Source organism: Cynara cardunculus, assembly GCF_001531365.2.
Source record: "Cynara cardunculus var. scolymus isolate 2C chromosome LG 10, CcrdV1, whole genome shotgun sequence".
Taxonomy (NCBI): domain Eukaryota; kingdom Viridiplantae; phylum Streptophyta; class Magnoliopsida; order Asterales; family Asteraceae; genus Cynara; species Cynara cardunculus.
This window is the reverse complement of record NC_037537.1, coordinates 17939072-17958532: the sequence shown is the minus strand read 5'-3', so window position 1 is coordinate 17958532 and position 19461 is coordinate 17939072. Positions and strand designations below refer to the sequence as shown.

Here is a 19461-nt window from a genome sequence, read left to right as displayed (position 1 = left end):
ATGGCTGAAATCATTCTGGGTGCAGTCATGGATGTGTTGTTTCAGAAGTTAGCCTCAGGTGACTTGATGAAGCTGGCTCGATCTGAAGGTATCCATTCCCAGCTGGACAAGTGGAACAACACKTTGCTCCAGATCCAARCTCTACTTGTTGATGCAGCCAACAAGCACATMACAGATRGAGCTGTTGATTTCTGGCTGCGTAATCTCCAGGATTTGGCTTACCAAATAGACGATATACTCGATGATTTGGCCACAGAAGCTATCCGYCGCAAATTRAATAAAGATYCTCATGCCASCTCCAGCACCAACACAGGTAAGCTACGGAAGCTAATCCCGGGTTGTTGTACTAATTTCACCCCTCATACCATTRTTTATGGTCATAAGATGAGCTCAAAGCTAGATRAGATTACGAMCAAATTGCACACTCTTTTTGATCAGAAACATAMTCTAGGCTTGGATGTGAATGTTAAAAGGCCAAACAGAAGAAATAGGAGGTTGGAGGAAACTTCACATGTTGATGTGTCCAAAGTTATGGGTAGGGAAGGGGATAAAGAGGCATTGCTTCACAGGTTGTTGGGGAACGAAGCATGTAATCAAAATGTTAGCATCGTGTCTGTAGTTGGTCTAGGTGGGATTGGCAAAACCACTCTTGCCAAGCTTGTGTACAATGAAAAGAAGGTTAAGGATCACTTTGAGCTCCGGGCATGGGTTTGTGTTTCTGAAGAATTTGATGTATTTAATATCAGTAAGGCTATTTTTCAAGCTGTAGCCGGGACGAATCAAGATTTTGCTAATCTAGATCTGCTTCATGTGGCTCTTAAAGAAACACTTTCCAACAAAAGGTTCCTAGTTGTTCTAGACGACGTCTGGAACGAAGACTATAGAGAGTGGGAACTCCTCCAAAGCCCTTTTGTTGTAGGGGCACCTGGAAGTAAAGTTATTGTGACGACCCGCAAGACCAAGGTTGCATCGGTCATGAACTCTTGTCAGCCTTATGATCTCAAGGTTTGTCAGAAGAAGAGGCTATGTCTTTATTTGCTCAATATGCAATCGATGAACAAAACTTTGACAAGCATCCAACACTTAAATTGCGTGGTGAAGGCATTGTGAAGAAATGTGGAAGATTGCCCTTGGCTTTGATAACGCTTGGAAGGATGTTGAGGACAAAAACAGAGGATGATGAATGGGAGGAGGTGTTGAATAGTGAGATATGGAATTTGGACGATGGAAGAGAGATTCTTCCGGCTCTTAGATTAAGCTACTATGACCTCCCTTCACATTTGAAGCAATTGTTTGCATATTGCTCCTTATTTCCTAAGGACTATGTGTTTGACAAGAACAAGCTCGTCTTATTGTGGATGGCAGAAGGGTTCTTGAACCAATCAAATGGAAGGAAATCGAAGGAGAGKTTGGGTCGTGAGTATTTTGAAGAGCTAAAGTCAAGGTCCTTTTTTCAGACGTCAACTATTGAGCAATACATAATGCATGACTTGATTATTGACTTGGCCACGAGTGTTGCTGGAGAGTTTTTCTTTAGGTTGGATGATAAAATGGACTCGTATGACGTGAATGAATCTTTCGAAAAGTTCCGTCATGTTTCTTTTATTGGTCAAGAATATGGAACATATAGAAAGTTCAAGGAATTACAAAGAGCTAGAGGCTTGCGAACTTTCTTACCTGTTTCACTTTATTCCTGGTCACGTCTCCACTTATCGAACAATGTTCTTGCCGAAGTACTTCCCCAACTGAAGTTCTTAAAGGTGCTAAGCCTACATAATCATTCGATCTCTGAGATACCACATTCCATTGGTAGTCTCAAGCATATTCGATACCTCAATTTTTCATAAACTAACATCGAACGGTTACCGGAACAAGTCAGTGACCTCTATAATCTACAAAGCTTGTTGGTTTGTGGTTGTCAGAAGTTATCTAACTTGCCCATCAGTTTTGTTAAGTTGATAAACCTACGACATCTTGACATCAGCGATACTCCAATGTTGAACAAGATGCCCTTGGGTATCGGTGGGTTGACGGGTCTACAAACTCTACCTAAGGTCATTATTGAAGGAGGTAATGGGTTTAAAATATCGGAGCTTAAGGGTCTATCGGATCTTGAAGGTCGGCTTTCCATTAAGGGGCTTGATAAAGTGATAAGTCCAATCCAAGCAAATGATGCCAAGTTGCAAGAAAAGAAGGGTCTTGATGATTTGGTGATGGAATGGAGTGATGACTTTGATAATTCTGGGAAACATACGAGTGAATATGAAGTACTTGAAGGGTTAAGGCCTCATTATAAGTTGAGAAAGCTGGTGATTTTGTTCTATGGGGGAATGAAATTTCCTAGTTGGGTCGGGAATCCCTTGTTTGATCTGTTAACAGAACTTAGATTACATGGTTGTAGAAGATGTACATGTTTACCAGCACTCGGATATCTACAGTCGCTTAAGGAGTTGTCTGTGGAAGGCATGGATGGGGTAAAGACTTTGGGTTTGGAGTTGTTTGGACCTACTGATTCTTTCCAGGTAATTGTATTTCCATCACTTGAAACTTTGAGATTTAAAGATATGCAAGGTTGGGAGAGATGGTCAACTAGACGTGGGGGCAATGATGGAATTGCTAGATCGTTTCCTCGTCTTCGTATTGTTTCTATAAGAGATTGTCCGAAACTAGTTGAAATCTCAATTGATTTAATACCGTCACTTGGGGATTTATGGATAGAAAGATGTTCTAAAGATGTTTTTGAAAGCATGGTTGGTGTGTCTTCATCAATTCGTGTGTTGAAAATAAAGAATATTGAAGGACTTGCTCAACTAACTGGAGAGCTTCTTGGGGCAGTTAAAGATCTAAGCATCGGTGAATGTGATGAATTGAGATATCTGTGTGAATCAGAGTCGGAGGCGTGCAAGTTTCTTGTGAGCTTAAGGATATTGGAAATAAGTAATTGTAAAAATCTGAAGTCATTTCCTCATGAGCATTTGGAAAGTCTCACATCTTTGGAAAGGTTGCTGATATCTCATTGTCCAAGTATGGATTACTCATTTCCTTGTGGGTTGTGGCCTCCTAATTTGAGAGGCCTAACAATAGGATGCTTAAATAAGCCCATGTCAAAATGGGGGATTCAAAATTACCCAACATCACTTGTTGATCTAACCTTATTCGGAGAAAATTCAGGAGTAGTTTCATTTGTTGCAAATGCAAAAGATGTGACTTCAACATCGTTTCTTCTTCCACCATCTCTAATGACTCTAGACATCATTGATTTTATGGAGTTGGAATTAGTTTCAGAGGCCTTACAACGCCTCCCCTGCCTTAAGTTCCTTGATATCTGGTCATGCCCGAAACTTGAAGATCTACGGGAGACAAATACTACCGGCCCATCCTCTTTGAGAATTGCGGTGCTGGAGTAGAAAAGGCAACTACAAGCCGGCTAGCGGCTGATCATTTCTGAAATCCTGTGAATTATTTGATCATGGTACCTCATATCTGTCTCTTATGGAGTCTTAAAAAAAAGATGGTGTTTTTTGGAGGATTGGGATCACGTGAGACGAGTTTGTTTTCGTGAAACCACTTTTTTACACTTGGTGAAGGTTCAGATTTTCTTTTACCTTCACAGTGTTTTGTTGTGAAATTTCAATTGTAAAAAAGTGGTCTCACGAAAACCGTGTGGTCTGAAATTTCAATTGGTTGAGGTGAAGACAGCAAACATGAGTGTTGATATGTAAAAATATTTTCATCTTTTGCAAACACAATTTTTTCGTTTTACGGTATTTATTTGTGTGTCGATAATTCAATATTATCTATTTATTACATGTATAGAATTAAATCAAGTGATGGGACTGTGGAGATGATTATAATGGTGTAATTTGTAAAAACAATTAGCCAAAAATATTCAATATTAGGCTCAATTTGAAGATATTGATGAGAGAAAACTATTAGGTGTAATTTATTTAGAAACGTATTTTTTAATTAATATGTGATTGTTATTTTTATAAAATAATGATGAAAAATGAAAAATGAAAAAAGTAAAATATCATAAAAAAATAATTAGAGGCGTACTTGCATAATGCAACGAGAAACATTTAAAGTTTAATTTTTGGTTTATTAATACGGTTTTGAGAAAATGATAATGTTTTTATATTTGAACAAAATATAAATTTGAAGATCCATAAAAATTTCTATAAACATTAATATCAAATTAACAATTTAAAAGTTCTCGTATTTTGTATAATCTTTTTAGTACAATTTAATTTAAATTTAGTAAGGATATGATTCAGAGTTAAGACTTAAGACTTACAGTTCGGAGTTAGAACATACAATTCAGAGTTATAAAGTCCGAAATCTTATACTTCAGAGTTAAGACTTACAGTTCAGAGTTCGAAACTCTCATACTTCAGAGTTAAGACTTACATTTCAAAGTTAGAAAGTCTGAAGACTTATACTTTAGAGTTATGACTTATAATTCAGAGTTATAAAGTCTGAAGACTTATACTTTAGAGTTAAGACTTACAATTCACACTTATAAAGTCTGAAGACTTATACTTCAGAGTTCGAAACTCTTATACTTCAGAGTTAAGACTTATAGTTCACAGTTAGAAAGTCTGAATACTTATACTTTAGAGTTAAGACTTATAATTCAGAGTTATAAAGTCTGAAGACTTATACTTCAGAGTTAAGACTTACAGCTCACAGTTATAAAGTCTGAAGACTTGTACTTCAGAATTAAGACTTATAGTTCAGAGTTAGACAGTCCAAAAACTTATACTTCAGAGTTAAGACTTATACTTAGTCTTGTAGTACAGTTCAGAGATAGGAAAATCTTTAAGACTTAGACATAGTGAGATCTTCTAGTCCAGATATGTGAAGATAGGTCTTGCGAACATTCCAGTTCAGTTCAGATGTGCAGGTTTCCTTAGTCCAAATACAATACAAGATATTGCTTACATATTATTTGGTCCTAACATGATTGATGGGTGATCAGTCATAAGCTTGGTGAATTGTTGCAATTCAAATATGTTATTACAATGCTTAATGTTATGTTGTCTTAGTATTTCATGAACTCACTTAGCTTTGTTAAGCTAATCCATATTGTGTATCTCAGGAGGCATTCATGCGGGGACCAGCAAAGGGAAATAGTCGGCGTAACTGTTAGCTAGTTCACTAGGCTGCTTTTGTTATTATTTGCTATATTAAATAGTCCGGTATGGGATGGACTAGTAGATTGACTCCTGTTATTTAGTTTAGACTTCCGCTTTTAATTGATGGATCTAACGTTTGGCATTAGACTTTCATTGTATTTCATGATGAAATTTTTAGTTTATTCCGTTTTTAGCATTATGTTGTCTATTTTCTATAACAGCTTCGAGGGTCTTGGGAGGGTGTTACACACCACGAGAGAAGCAACGGAGCAGTCGGAGATTATTGAAGAAGACCAAATCGAGAATCAGGTTCAGGTTGCAGAGGATATTTTAATTTTTGAACATGCTGGGTAAACACACAGATGGTTTTTATTTGGCTATTTTAGATTTTGTTTAGTACTTGAAGTTGCATTCGAATATTTGCTTCAACATGGATTTCAATGGAGTAGAATTTTATGAGATTGCTAGGAAATGTCAACTAATGCTTTGAATAATATTAATTTTATGCATTATACATGTTTAGTCTATTTGAACAGATGCTTTGAATTAGTGAATTCAATGGATTTGATGACTAAATGTGTTGTTGACTTCTTCAGTTACATGATTTGGCAGAAGGGTTATTTGAAATAGTTGTACAATGTGTAGAAATATTTCTAAATCTTACGATTACTGCTGATAATTTATGCATATGCTCATTTATGAATAAAACATAATGTACCTCAACCATATATATCCATTGCAGCAGACAGGCTCTTCAATGCTCGGTGTAGCTCCTCCAATTGGATACACGATCTATCGTTGTAAACAAACCAAAATACCCGACCCTTCAATTCAATCCAACTACATGCCAAATCTTTCTTCACCTTGCCACATGCTAGCAACGCTCTAACGCTAGCCGCATCTTCCCACATGCCTCTTGCAGCATATATATTTGATTGCAGTACACCCATCCCAACATCCAAAGGCCGAGTGCCAGAAAGCTTTCGTGCCACCACTTCCCCGAGTTCAAAATTCTCGTGGACCCTACAACAACTTAGTAAAGTTTCCCATGTATACACCGGAAGCTCAACTGGCAATTGTTTAACCAATTCATATGCTTCGGCTAGCATCCCTGTTCTACCAAGAACATCAATCATGATTGCATAATGTTCAGCTGTAGGTTTTACGTTCCAGTCTTTTTCCATCGAATTAAAGAACTTCCAGCTCTCATGGACCATACCTGAATGAGCGAAACCCGTTAAGAGACCTGAAAAAGTCAAATGGTCGGGTTTGAATCCAAATTTGGTCATGGAAAAGAATAGCTTCAAAGACTTCATGGCAGAGCCATGATACGCGTTCGCCACAATCATAGCGTTCCACGAAACTGTATCTTTTCTACTAGTTGTATCGAAAACCAAATTAGCGTCGTTCATAAATCCGCATTTGGAGTACATGGATATCAATGAACTTAAAACTATGGGATCGTTATCGTAAGCATATTTTATGACACACAAGTGCATTGCTTTCCCCCAACAGTTAACAGCAAGTGATCCACAAACAGAAATCATTCCAGTGAATGTTACCTGATCGGGTTTGATACCATTTTGAAGCATTTGGGTATATAAATCCAAAGATTTGTCGTTCTGATACCCACAAATCATTATATTCCAAGTGGTTCGATCTTTATTAGGAATCTTGTCAAAAAAGATCCAAGCTTTAAGCATATCATGATCCTGTGCATATCCCTGAAGAATCGTGTTCCACGACACTATATTATGTTTTGGCATCTTCTTGAAAAGCTCAAAAGCTTCTTCTAAGCGTCCGATTTTAACATACCCACCGATCATTGAGTTCCATGAAACTGTATCTCGACGAGGCATTTCATCAAACAGTTTCCGAGCTTCTTTAATTTTATTATTTTGTAGGTAACCTCGAATCAGCACAGTCCATGCGATTATATCTTTTGTAGGCATTTCATCAAACAATTCCTGGGCTTTCTCCATCTTCCCAGCCCTTGTGAAACAACGAATGGTACTTGTCCATGAAGCCACATCGAGCTCAGTCATTCCAGTAAACAACTTCCACAATGATTCAAGATCTCCGATTTCAACGTAACCGGTTAACATAGCATTGTTAATCAAGACATCCTCAAAAAGGCAAGAACTGAACAATTTCTTTGCTTCCCCTACAAGCCCTTTGCAGAAACAACCTTCGATCATTGTCGCCCAAGATACTGGATTCTTCTCCGGAATTTGGTCAAACAACCTCTTGGCGTCTTCAATTTGCCGGTTCTGAACATACCCAGATAGCATAGCGTTCCAACAAACCACATTCTTATCAGGCATAACGTCAAACAAGCTCCTGGCCTCATCCAGTCTCCCACACTTGGCATAACCGTTTAACATAGCTGTCCAAGATACAACATTTCTGCTCGGCATTACATCGAACATTTGTCGGGCATCAGAAATCATCCCATTTTTAACATACCCAGATATCATACAGTTCCAAGTCACGGTATTCTTGACTGAAATCTCATCAAACACATCGAGTGCAGCTTTAATATCACCATTTCTGAAACACCTCGTAATTTTTGAGTTGTACTGGAACAGAGAGTTGGCATCGGAATACAGAGCGCGAATTCTTGTAAATGGGAAATACGTTTTCTTCACACGTTTGACTGGAATAATCATATTTGAATACACCTTTGTGTACTACAAAGATGTTGACTTGTATTTATAATTTTATATACCAATTTAGAATTGACGAAAAAAATAGAGTTTTGTATCAAAGAAAACACAAGTAACCATCAAAAAGTAGAAAAAGGTGTTAAAAGGGCTTCAAAAGTTATGAATCAATGACTTTATGATAAATTTGAATCAATGTTATCAAACTCCGTCCTTTTTTTTTAAATATTGCATTCATGTTTATTCTGTCTATATATTTTAGTTTGAAATATGAAAAAAAAATCCTTTCTTCGTTTGCTTCTATTGAAACGATAGTTAGACATGCAATTTTAAAATTTGAGTCAGAGTCCCTTTGTTTATTGATTTATTTGTTCCAAAAAATTGTCCAAAAACTTAATCAATCCAAACACTAAAGTTTATTGAATTTTTTTAGACTTTTCTTATTATTTAAAATTTAAGTCATTGTAAAGACATTCACAACCCTTTTTCTAGAAGATTGTATGTTTATTTGCATTTAACTATATTAAAATTCTTGAGTAAACATAAGACTATGAATAATTAAAACAAACTAACACCTCAACACTTTATTCTTATATATTTTTTTCCTTTTAGGGACCATTACCCAAACGTTTACCCAATAAGCGTTTATTAGTAAAATTCAATACTTTACCATATTGTGCTGGATAAGGTTGTAGTTCATCAAAACAATATTGTATGCAACAATTTGAACGACAAGTGCTTATCGGTTAGAATCTCCATCTTCATCATTACTCTTACGGGATAAAATTCTCGGCTCTTGTCATGTTCATCTGGTAAAGTAAATGACCCGATAAGTGCTTACTAGGTAAGCCTTTAGTAAACATTGGCTTTAATCTTTAACTTAACTAGCTAGTTACAACTATGTCCAACCAACAAACCCGAAATATAAAAAATAAACTGAAACTGCAAATAAAAAAATAGCACGAACACAAGATATTTAAACCAAACACACTCAATATATAAATATGTTCCATGGACTAAGAATTGTATGGGGTTTGGATATATGCAAACTTGTCATTTACTCTGAAAAATGGAGCATTTGTTGTCATAAAACCCCCGACTTGTGAAAAAAATACAGATTTTTTATATAATTAAGTTATTTTAAATATTCGTATGAGACGAATCAAATAAAGATGTTGCCCTGCCGACTTTTATGCAATAACAATTGTTATCATCCATGCAATACAAAGGCAGGCCAAGATGCTCCCCCTCCCATGCACAATAAACATTGGTTATTACGTAGAATTAATCAAATTAAATTGAAGTACGACGACCAAATCAAACCAGACTTATTTAGTATATTTCACTCGAAAAGATGGTCTAAAAAAATAAGATGTACAAAGACATTGCCAACATTGAACCAAATTGTCCCAAACCAAGTTGACCATTTCAGTATTGGAGTCTCATATCAGCTAAACTTAAACTGTTTGTCCTTAATATATATTGGAATCTTCTTTCTCCAAGAACTCTTTTGAACAGTAATACGATGGGTTCAACACTTTGGACTCCCACCTTTATAAAAAGTAATTAAGAAATCATAGGTTTAGGCCAAGAAAGGTGAAGAAATGGGAGAGGTGAAGTTATTCAGTAATTGGGCAAGCCCAATTGCCCTCAGGGATTGTTTGGGCACTCAAACTCAAAGCCATAGACTATGAGACCATCAATGAAGATCTACAGAACAAGAGTTCTTTGCTACTTGAATACAACCCGGTTCATAAAAAAGTCCCGGTGTTGTTGCACAACGGAACCCCCATATGTGAATCACTTGTAATCCTCGAGTACATTTTTTTTTTGAAGTATATAATATTTATATACGGCAAAAGCAACAAATAAACTCACACACCCTCCTCACCTATGGTGAGGTTTGAACCCCTGACCTCCTAGAAGGTCAAGGGCTACAATACCGCTAGGCCAAAGGCCCTTTGGTAATCCTCGAGTACATTGATGAAATATGGAACACAAGTCCTCGCATCTTACCCGAGGATCCACTTGCCAGAGCCACAACACGTTTCTGGGCAAAATTTGGTGACAAGCAGGTAAATCATCACTACTCTAGTACAATGACCTGCAATTGATAATACTGTTAGAGTCTCATATCAGCTAAACACAAACCATCAAACTTGTTTACAAGCGTCATGTTAATGTCTCCAAGATTTTTGTTCCACCTATTTCACAGAACAAAGAAAATACATTTTTGTCCCAATCAGGTTCTGTGTTGTGCACCAAACATGGGACAACAGGTTTTTGTTGTGTCTTTGGAGAAAGATCCAAAAGGGTTCTAGATATCCTAACAAATATGTTGTTAATCAAGGCCCAATATCATACTCCATCAATCCCCCATTACTTCTAAAGGAAAGAATTCAATAAATTCTTCGTTTCAATGTAGGTTATCCCACCGTTCTACCATTGCATTTTGAGCCAAGGGAAGGATCAAGAAGAAGCCAAAGAAAAAGCCATAGAGAACCTGAAACTAGTAGAAGAACATCTAAAGGGAAAGCAATTCTTTGGTGGGGAAACATATGGACTCCAAGATTTTGCGTTTGGGTGGTTGGCTTATTATCCTGGCATCATTAGAAAGGCGGTCAATCTAGAGATGCTAGACGAAGAGACATTTCCAAATCTGTGTGCATGGAAAGAACGATTTTCTGACTTTCCAGTGATCAAAGAAAACTGGCCTGATGAAGATGCAGTGATTCTGATGTTTCGGGCAATTCGCAAAAGCCATGGGATATAAGTTCCTACAGGAAAGTGAGATGTGAAGTTGTTAATAAGATTTAACACTTGTTTTCTGTATGTGTGCGTGAAATAATTAGCGTGTTTAATTTACTACAGCGTTCTTCCAGATTGCATCAGATGCAAAGAAAAGTAAGGGGATGTTTCAGGTGATTACTTCAATTGGAAAGTAATAAAATTCATTTGGATACTGCATCCAAATAGCTTTTCCTTTCTATGTTGCACAAGAATACTTAATTATTATCGTTATAAAAAAACATACCCCTTTTTTTTGTGATACCTATGATGTAATTGGAGCTTATTGGCAAAAACAAATCAATTTAGGTAGTCCTTTGTGGTTCCGGTGGCGACTAGATCAACGCGTTATTGCTGCAAGAAGAGCTCCCATCGAAATTTATTAAACCTAAATCAAATTAAATTAAATTATAATAAAAAATTTGAATTAAAAAAATATACAAACAAAAACTTTTAAGTAGTTAATTTGATACTAATATTGATATATTTTTTGTAAATTTTATATGATATTTTCAAATTTATATTTTATTCAAAAATAAAACATTATCGTTTTCTCAAAACCACATAAAATCGTATTATAGCGACATGAATAAAAAATAAAACGAAACATTGAAATGAAAATGTGTCTCGATGCATTGCACGAGTACCCTTCTAGTAAAATAAAATAGAAAAAAGGACAAAAAGTTGAATATTAAAAAGACCAGAAACCCCTGACTTAATCGATTTTTAAACGCTAATAGTGAGAGGGATCAAAACCAAGCATTTTTTAATACTGCAGGGTTTTTTTGCAATAAAAAACTTGGTAGGGATCTAATCCAAGAAACTTGACTAAGCACAAGGACCAAAAATGCAATTAACTCTTATTATTATTACTATTATTATTATCATCATCATTATTGTTACTATCATATGAACCAAATCAAGTGTTTCCCCTATGGTCGGCTTTTATGCCATTATTCAAGTGACAACAACTAGTAAACAAAAAAGCCGGCCAAGATACTATTCATGCGCAACAAACATTGGTCATGACGCCAATTAACAGTGGTCCAATCAACAGATGAGTCAGGGCCATGTTAAGAAAACAAAACCAAATAAATCCTATAGTAGGCGGTTTACGAAACGCTTGCCCGGATAAGTGTTTACCAGCAAAATTCAACACCATCACTTGCTTACCGGGTAAGATTTTAGTCCACCAAAACATAATCGTATGCAACAATTTACTAGGTGAGCACTAACCGTGGTAAGGGTCGTCGTTCTCACTTATCGGGTAAGACTCTCGGTCTCTACCTTCGCTCTTACCGAGTAAGATTTTTGGTCCTTCCATATTCATCCGGTAAGGTATTGTGACTTAATAAGCACTTACCCGAATAAGCGCTTGGTAAACGGCCCCTAAGATGACCACAGATCTTTCCTCTATTTCATGAGGTAGAGAGACAGTTTCCATGAAAACCAGCTTGCAAACAAATGAAAAATTAACAGAGCAAGCAAAGTGTGCGTAAACAAACATAAATAGTAATAGAAAATGCAGCATGGACAAATGTAAGTAATATAAGTAAAATTGACCTGATCAATCTATAATACGACCGAACCTGAATTTCATGAGGCCAAGCCAAGCCGACCGTTTGAGTTTCACTTATTGTGGTTCAACTGTGTTGGGTCCCACGTCAACTAGACACATACCATCAAACCTGCAAATATGTATATCGATATGTTCAAAGGGGGTACATCCTAACAAATGGTTTGGTTTTGCACCCTATATATAAGAAAGCCATAAAACGCAGGTTTAGACCAAGAAAGCAAGAGAAATGGGAGAGGTGAAGCTTTTCAGGACATGGTCAAGCCCATTTGCTCTGAGGGTCGTTTGGGCACTTAAACTGAAAGGCGTAGAGTATGAGACCATTTATGAAGATCTTGCCAACAAGAGTTCTTCGCTACTCGAATACAACCCTGTTCACAAGAAAGTGCCCGTGTTGTTGCACAACGGAATACCCATTTGTGAATCACTTGTGATTCTCGAGTACATCGATGAGACATGGAACGAAGGTGTGCGTTTCTTACCCAAGGATCCGCTTGCCAGAGCCACCGCACGTTTCTGGGCAAAGTTTAACGATGAGCAGGTAAATTGTTACTACTCTTGTCCCATAAATAACCTGCAATCAATTTTGTTGTTTTTTTATTGGTAACCATGGGCGCGTGGGCCAGCTTGCGCGCACCTTGACTAATCTCATGCGGCCCTAAAGATGACGGACACAAGAAAATCACCTGTGGCCCTGAAGATAACAACCAAGAAAATCCCAAAACTGTGTTGTTAGTGCGAGGATATCTTGAACTTTGATGTATCTCTCAATAAAAGATCTCTTATAGAGAGAGGGGGTTCTTACATATATACAGGTTTTATGGTCCGTTGTGGGACTCCCAACGGTTAGTCAGATGATGCTAGCGTAAATGGCCTGGTTATGGATGGAAACATGAATCAGCCATGCATATTTGGTCCTAGCTTTACCAAACCAAACGAGCCCAATATATCCCACCTGGAGGTAGGGTAAGGTTGGTTACATGTTTACCAAGTTGCAAAATCTTTTGTAATGTACCAGGAAAAATCACCACTGCTATCGAGCCATAACCTGCAATAGATGAGTTCTTAATCACAATTCAGTGTAAATTTGATTCTGACTTCTCTCAACCAAACCAATAAGTGTAAAAAATTTCAAACTGAACCAGTCAACTTTGGTTCAACCTCGTTACATTCCATGGTTTAGATCGTTACTTAAACCACGATAAGCAATCTGTTTTTTTAGTAAATAGAATGATTCAGATTCTAAGCAAATGTTTTAAGAAATTTTGCGTCTTAAATATAGGTTTTCCCTTCGTTCTTCCGTTATTTTATGAGGCAGGGGGAGGATCAAGAGAAAGCCAAAGAAAAAGTCTTGGAGAACCTGAAATTTGTAGAAGAACACCTAAAGGGAAAGAAGTTCTTCGATGGGGAAGTGTTTGGATTCCTAGATCTTGTGTTTGGGTGGCTGGTTTGTTATCCTGGTGTCATAAACAAGGCAATCAATCTAAAGCTGTTAGACGAACAAATGTTTCCAAATCTATGCACATGGATGGAACAATTTGGTGATGTTCCAGTGATCAAAGAAACCTGGCCCGATGAAGAGGCTCTAATCCACAAGTTTCACAAAATGCGCGAAGGCCTTGGGATATACATTTACACCAAATTGAGATATGAAGCCTCATAGGAAACTTGAGAAAATGAGGGTATCAATAAGATCTCCTTAGATAGTCGTATCTTCACTATGTACCTACTTCTGATTATATGATGTTGCTTACTTTTCTCTAGCCTTGGTCTTCTTTTCTTTTTCGTCTCTAGCCTCAATCTTCTTCCATTTTTCCAATTTTTTCTCCATTTTTTCAAATCATTTAGACTTTTTGGGCAAGCTTTCTTTTTCGTACACACTTTTTGCTAGCCGTGGTCTTCATGTAAACAGGTTGAGGATCGGTCTGTGTAAATCCCCAACCCTGCCTCCGGATGGGATATACCGGGCTCGTTTGGTTTGGTTCCATAAGATTTCACGGAAAGTCAAGATTTACCATTCTATCTGAACATGATAATCAGACTATTGATTCAGAATACTTAACCAAACAACTATTTTTCAATTTGCACCCAATACCAAAAACCCACAAGAGATAGAAACATTCCTAACTCCTAGAGTTCCTTCCTTCAATAATATTTCTAGAAAATTTCATTAAAAAAGAACATTATCACTAATGATATTCTAGTTCAATGCAAAAATACAGGGTTCTTGTAGTACAGTGATCGAAAACTTTTTTACTCGAGAAGAAAGCAGCCAAATGAATAATTTTGCGGGTGGATACATCACCGTAAAGAAGCTCTGTTTTTGCCACATATTCATATGAGAAAATGAAATGCACCTTTCTAACCAAGTCCGGGAACAGCTACACAAGTTATATTAGCATTCAAAACGTAAAATGACATAACCTAAAACATATATACATAAAACCTATGTTGTTTGGCATAAAAATAAGAATAAATCTAACATGCAATTTCCTCTAAATGTAGGTCGCACCATCGGTATTTCATGCGTACACCAGCCAAGAGATGGAGAAAGAAGAAGCCAAGGGTCTTGCCTTACAGAACCTTGACATAATCGAAAAACAGCTAATTGGGAAGAAATTCTTCAGTGGAGCAACATTTGGATTCTTAGATCTTGCATTTGGATGGATTGCCAATTATCTCGGAATATTTGAAGAAACAGGTGGCATAAAACTCTTAGATAAAGAGAGGTTTCCACTTATATTGGAATGGAAAGAGAACTTTTCTAACATCCCAGAAATCAAAGAAAATTGGCCAGATCGAGAGAAGCTCGTTACCAAGTTCCGGCTCATGCGTGAGTATTACATTTCTGTTGCTGCAGCTAAGCGAACGATTTCATGAAGATTTCTAGGAAGATGCGAGTGTCTCAGTACATCAATAATCATCAATGACTTTAAAGTGATGATAACTTCCATATGTGATTCTTATTTTGTTTTGGGAAAAACTAGAACGCGTGTTAATTTAGTATGTTCACTAGTAATATGTGTCAACTACAAACTTCACAAGATGAGAAGAAACACAAAGGAACACAGTAGGACCAGTATCATAAGAACAGTTCAAACAACTTCTCATAAAATATTTTACTTCTAGAGATTATTTGGATTTATAAGTTCTATATTATACATTTTCTCTTCATAAATTACATCTTTGTTTTCTTATTCATACATGCCTGTGCGCTGCCTTGTCTAGGATAGCAGGCTCGGGTGTTTGGTGAGGTTGGGATGGGACTTTGGAAGGATTGCAGAGTTGTCATACAGGTTATTAGGGTCCTATGTTAGATAGTGACAAGAAAGATGAATTGAATAATGATTTCTCAAACCTTCCTTTGATTATACAAGGCCCTATATATAGTGTATTTACAAGAGATAAAGGGAAACTAAATCAAGGAAAAGATACAGAAAAGATAACCATAAAGAAGATAACACCACTTGTAACATCCCAAAATTTCGAATACTTAAATATATCAAAACTAGTATCCCAATATCAAACACTTACATTGCAGCGGAAGTAAAATTTCTAATCTTACAATTTGTATCACCATCTAAACTTACAATCTTGACGAACATACTTTATTCGATTGAACAATGCCTTGATCTGCACATGTCCTTTTTTGATGATAATCCTTATTTCTCCCTTTATCCAACTTTTCTTTCCAGTCTAATAGCCGCCTGGGTGAAAAAGTTTTAAAAGAGTTTTGGGTGAGCCTTAGGCCCAGTGAATCTACGGTTTTCATGCATGAACAACAACTTTTATAATAAACAATTTTTCACAAAGCTTCATAAATTAGCATGCCTTGATGAGAATAATACTTTTCACAAAATAAATATATTATAGTGTGTGTCTACATCACAAAGCAACAACGTCATGAGAGATGTCTACCTCACACAGCATTACCTGGCGAACTCACACAGTATGTCCGCACTTACGGCTTAGACAAGCTCACAAAGCATGCTCGTCTTTACAAAATCATACCATAGTACATCCCCATTGACACACAAGTACTTAAAACACATATTATAAAAATATCGAACTTTTCACGCATATACAGCATATCAAAAATCTCGAGAAACTTCAAACATCTTTTGGATAATAAGGCATGCAACCATTTTAAAAATAAATCACGTGTAACTCACCATACAGGTCATAACTCCAAACCGTTCCTCGAAGTTCCTCATGTTCTCTCAAAAACACGCATCAAACTTGTTGCACTTCACCAAACTATCTTCATCTTTCACCTCTCTTATACGAGGTTCTTGCCCCGAGAATTTTTTCATCTCTATGCTTGAAGACCTCCCCATATATATACTAAGTCATCGGCGGTTTCACGGAATATGAAACGATAAGCCATAATAAATGGTCGTAGGTTTCATGACCATTGAGTTTCCCGTCATTAAATTGCATTCAATTTATTTATTTATCTATTTATTTATTATTATTATTATTTTGGTTATTACACCACTTCCCGTCCGACTTGCATGTGTTATCCCATAATTATAGAAACCATATTCCATGATTATAGGGATTCTTGTACATTTCGACACTCCCCCTCAAGCTGAGGAATAGATGTCTTCCATTCCCAGCTTGGAAATAAGACCATGAAAACTCGTTAGAACATCGGCTAGTTGACTCTTTGAGGGCACAAAGCATATGCACACTAATTCTCCTTCCAGTTTCTCTTTAATGAAATGTCGATAATATGCTTTGTATTGAACGGGATTATGAGAAATATTGATAGCAGACTTGTCGGATCTTCCCATTTGATTTGTAAATCATTTATAATAATTTTCAACCATAATAACTCACATAATCCATGAGAGATGGCCCTAAACTCTGATTTTGCAGAAGACCTTGCCACCACATTTTGCTTCTTGCTTCTCCATGACACCAGATTACCTCCAAGGAAAATGCAATATCCTAAGGTCGATCTACAATCCAATTTAGAACCAGCATAATCAACATCAATGTGGGCTTCGAAAGTAAGAGTTTTATCCTTCTTAAATAGAATGCCCTTCCCTGGATTACCTTTCAAGTAATGTAGTACCCTGTAGGCTGCTTGAAGATGAGGTTCTCTTGGATCGTGCATGAACTGACTAATTACACTCACTGAGTAAGCTATGTCTAGCCAGTGTGAGCAAGATATATCAATCTGCCAACCAGCCTAGCCTCTGGTACATTCTCTTGTCAACCGCCGGTGCTTCTTTAGCTTCACCCAACTTATGGTTCTGATCAATTGGTGTAGATACCAGCTTACACCCACTCTTTCCTGTTTCTATCAATAAATCGGTCACATACTTCTGTTGAGATATGAAGATCCCTTGCTTGGAGTATGCCACCTCAATTCCTGGAAGTATTTAAGTCTTCCTAATTCTTTTATCTCGAATTCTTTCATCAACCTTTCCTTTAATTCCATCTTTTCCCTCTCATCATTTCTTGTAACTATGATGTCATCCACATAGACAAGGAGAGCAGTTACTCCCCCTGTGGACGAGTGTTTAATGAAGAGAGTGTGATCCCCTTGACTTTGTTTATACCCAGACTCCTTCATGACTTTTGCAAATCTCCCAAACAATGCCCTAGGAGATTGTTTCAATCTGTAGAAGCTTCTCTTAGCTTGAACACCTTATTGTCCATGTCAGCATTGAAACCTGGGGAATACTCATGTATATTTTTTCATTTAAATCTCCATGAAGAAAGGCATTCTTTACATCATACTGCAAAAGTTTCCAGCCTAGTTTAGCAGCTAATGATAATAGAGTTCTTACGGTTTTCATCTTTGCAACAGGAGCAAATGTCTCTAGGTAGTCAACCCCATAAGTTTTGTGTGTATCCTTTGGCCACTAACCTTTCCTTATATCTCTCAAGGGATCCATCAGCATTATATTTTGTTGTAAAGATCCATTTACAATCAACAATGTATTCTCCTTTTGGCTTATCAACAATCTCCCATGTTTCATGCTTGTCTAATGCACTCATTTCCTCCTTCATAGCATCCTTCTATTCCCTTTTTGATAATGCTTTTAAACATTGGTAGGGATAGAAATGGTATTTAGACTCATAATGAACCTTTTGTGGGTTTGGGATAGGCGTTCAAGAGAGACATGGTGAGATAATGAATACAATGGTCGTTTAGAGCGTTCTCTAGTCCCTTCTCTTGGCAATGGGTAGATCATCTTCGGTATCGGTGGAAGCATGTTGTGTGTGTAAAGGTGGATCAGCTCTTACCGTGTTCTCATTCCCAAGACCTAAGTCATAGTTTTGGACTTGCGTTGGCGTAGGAACAATCTTTCTTCTTGTATACACTCGAGGAGAATTTGGAGAATTGTTGGAGACAACGACCCTACTTGGGTTTGAATCAGGTTCATCTGGCTCATTGGATGGTTCAGGTTCATTTAAAGGGGTGGATGACTTGGATGCGACTTGTTCCTCCTCTACGGACTCTAATGTGGTGCCTAACACTACGAGTTGGGAGGTCAAGTTTTTTGAGTGGTTCAAAAAAAGTTTCCCAAGGACTATCTTCCAACATTGACTTCTCCCCCCGAAGAGAGGACTTGAAGAAAAAAGGTTTGTATTCTATGAAGGTGACATCAACAGAGATGTAGAATTTGTGGGATGAGGGATTGTAGCATTTGTACCTTTTTTAAGTGGATGAGTAACCAAGGAAGACACACTTAATGGCTCGAGGGTCTAGCTTGCTTCTATGTTGGTTGTGGATGTGAACAAAGGCAATTCACCCAAAAATCTTGGGTGTGAGACCATTTGATGTTCTAAAGTGAGGGTAAAAGTCACTAGAAGTTCCATGGGAGTTTTATTTCCTAATGTACGTGAAGGAAGCCTGTTTATCATGTGTGTGGAAGTACGGACAGCTTCCCCCCAATAGGATTTAGGAACATTTCCCTGGAAAAGCATTGCTCGGGTAGTGTTAAGTAAATGATCATTTTCAGCTACCATATTTTGTTGGGGTGTGTTAACACATGAAGAATCATGGATAATGCCTTGTGACTGAAAGCAGGGTGATAAAATCTGGTTGAAAGTAGGGAGATTTGCAAAAGAGAATAAAAAGGTCATTCAATCGAAGGAAATACAGCAATTAAGGCTGTTCCATCAGAAACACTTGCAATGATGAAGGTTGCACACTGAGAAGAGCAATTAAGGCTGAAATAGAATAGAACAAGGGTTTTAGATTTCTGAGAGAAACCTAAAGCTCTGATACCATGACAAGAAAGATGAATTGAATAATGATTTCTCCCACTTTCCTTTGATT

The 19461-nt window shown here is 37.1% G+C and overlaps 2 protein-coding genes and 2 pseudogenes across 3 annotated transcripts; 3 read left to right on the top strand and 1 right to left on the bottom strand.

Moving 5' to 3' along the window:
• LOC112520063 lies at positions 1-1847 on the top strand (annotated as a pseudogene).
• Positions 1848-5789: 3942 nt separating this feature from the next.
• LOC112520062 (pentatricopeptide repeat-containing protein At2g35030, mitochondrial-like) lies at positions 5790-7804 on the bottom strand. The gene has a single exon (XM_025128365.1). The coding sequence runs from the start codon at positions 7802-7804 to the stop codon at positions 5855-5857; it is 1950 nt and encodes a 649-aa protein (XP_024984133.1). The 3' UTR covers positions 5790-5854.
• Positions 7805-9402: 1598 nt separating this feature from the next.
• LOC112520061 lies at positions 9403-10571 on the top strand (annotated as a pseudogene).
• Positions 10572-12279: 1708 nt separating this feature from the next.
• Positions 12280-15156, top strand: LOC112519558 (probable glutathione S-transferase). 2 transcript variants are annotated; one of them, XM_025127753.1, is made up of 2 exons: positions 12280-12702; positions 14667-15156. In XM_025127753.1, the coding sequence occupies exons 1-2, from the start codon at positions 12391-12393 to the stop codon at positions 15039-15041; spliced, it is 687 nt and encodes a 228-aa protein (XP_024983521.1). In that variant the 5' UTR covers positions 12280-12390; the 3' UTR covers positions 15042-15156. The 2 variants fall into 2 exon arrangements, with proteins under 2 accessions (XP_024983521.1, XP_024983520.1); XM_025127752.1 differs by lacking the exon at positions 14667-15156 and adding an exon at positions 13444-13894.
• The last annotated feature ends 4305 nt before the right edge of the window (positions 15157-19461 follow it).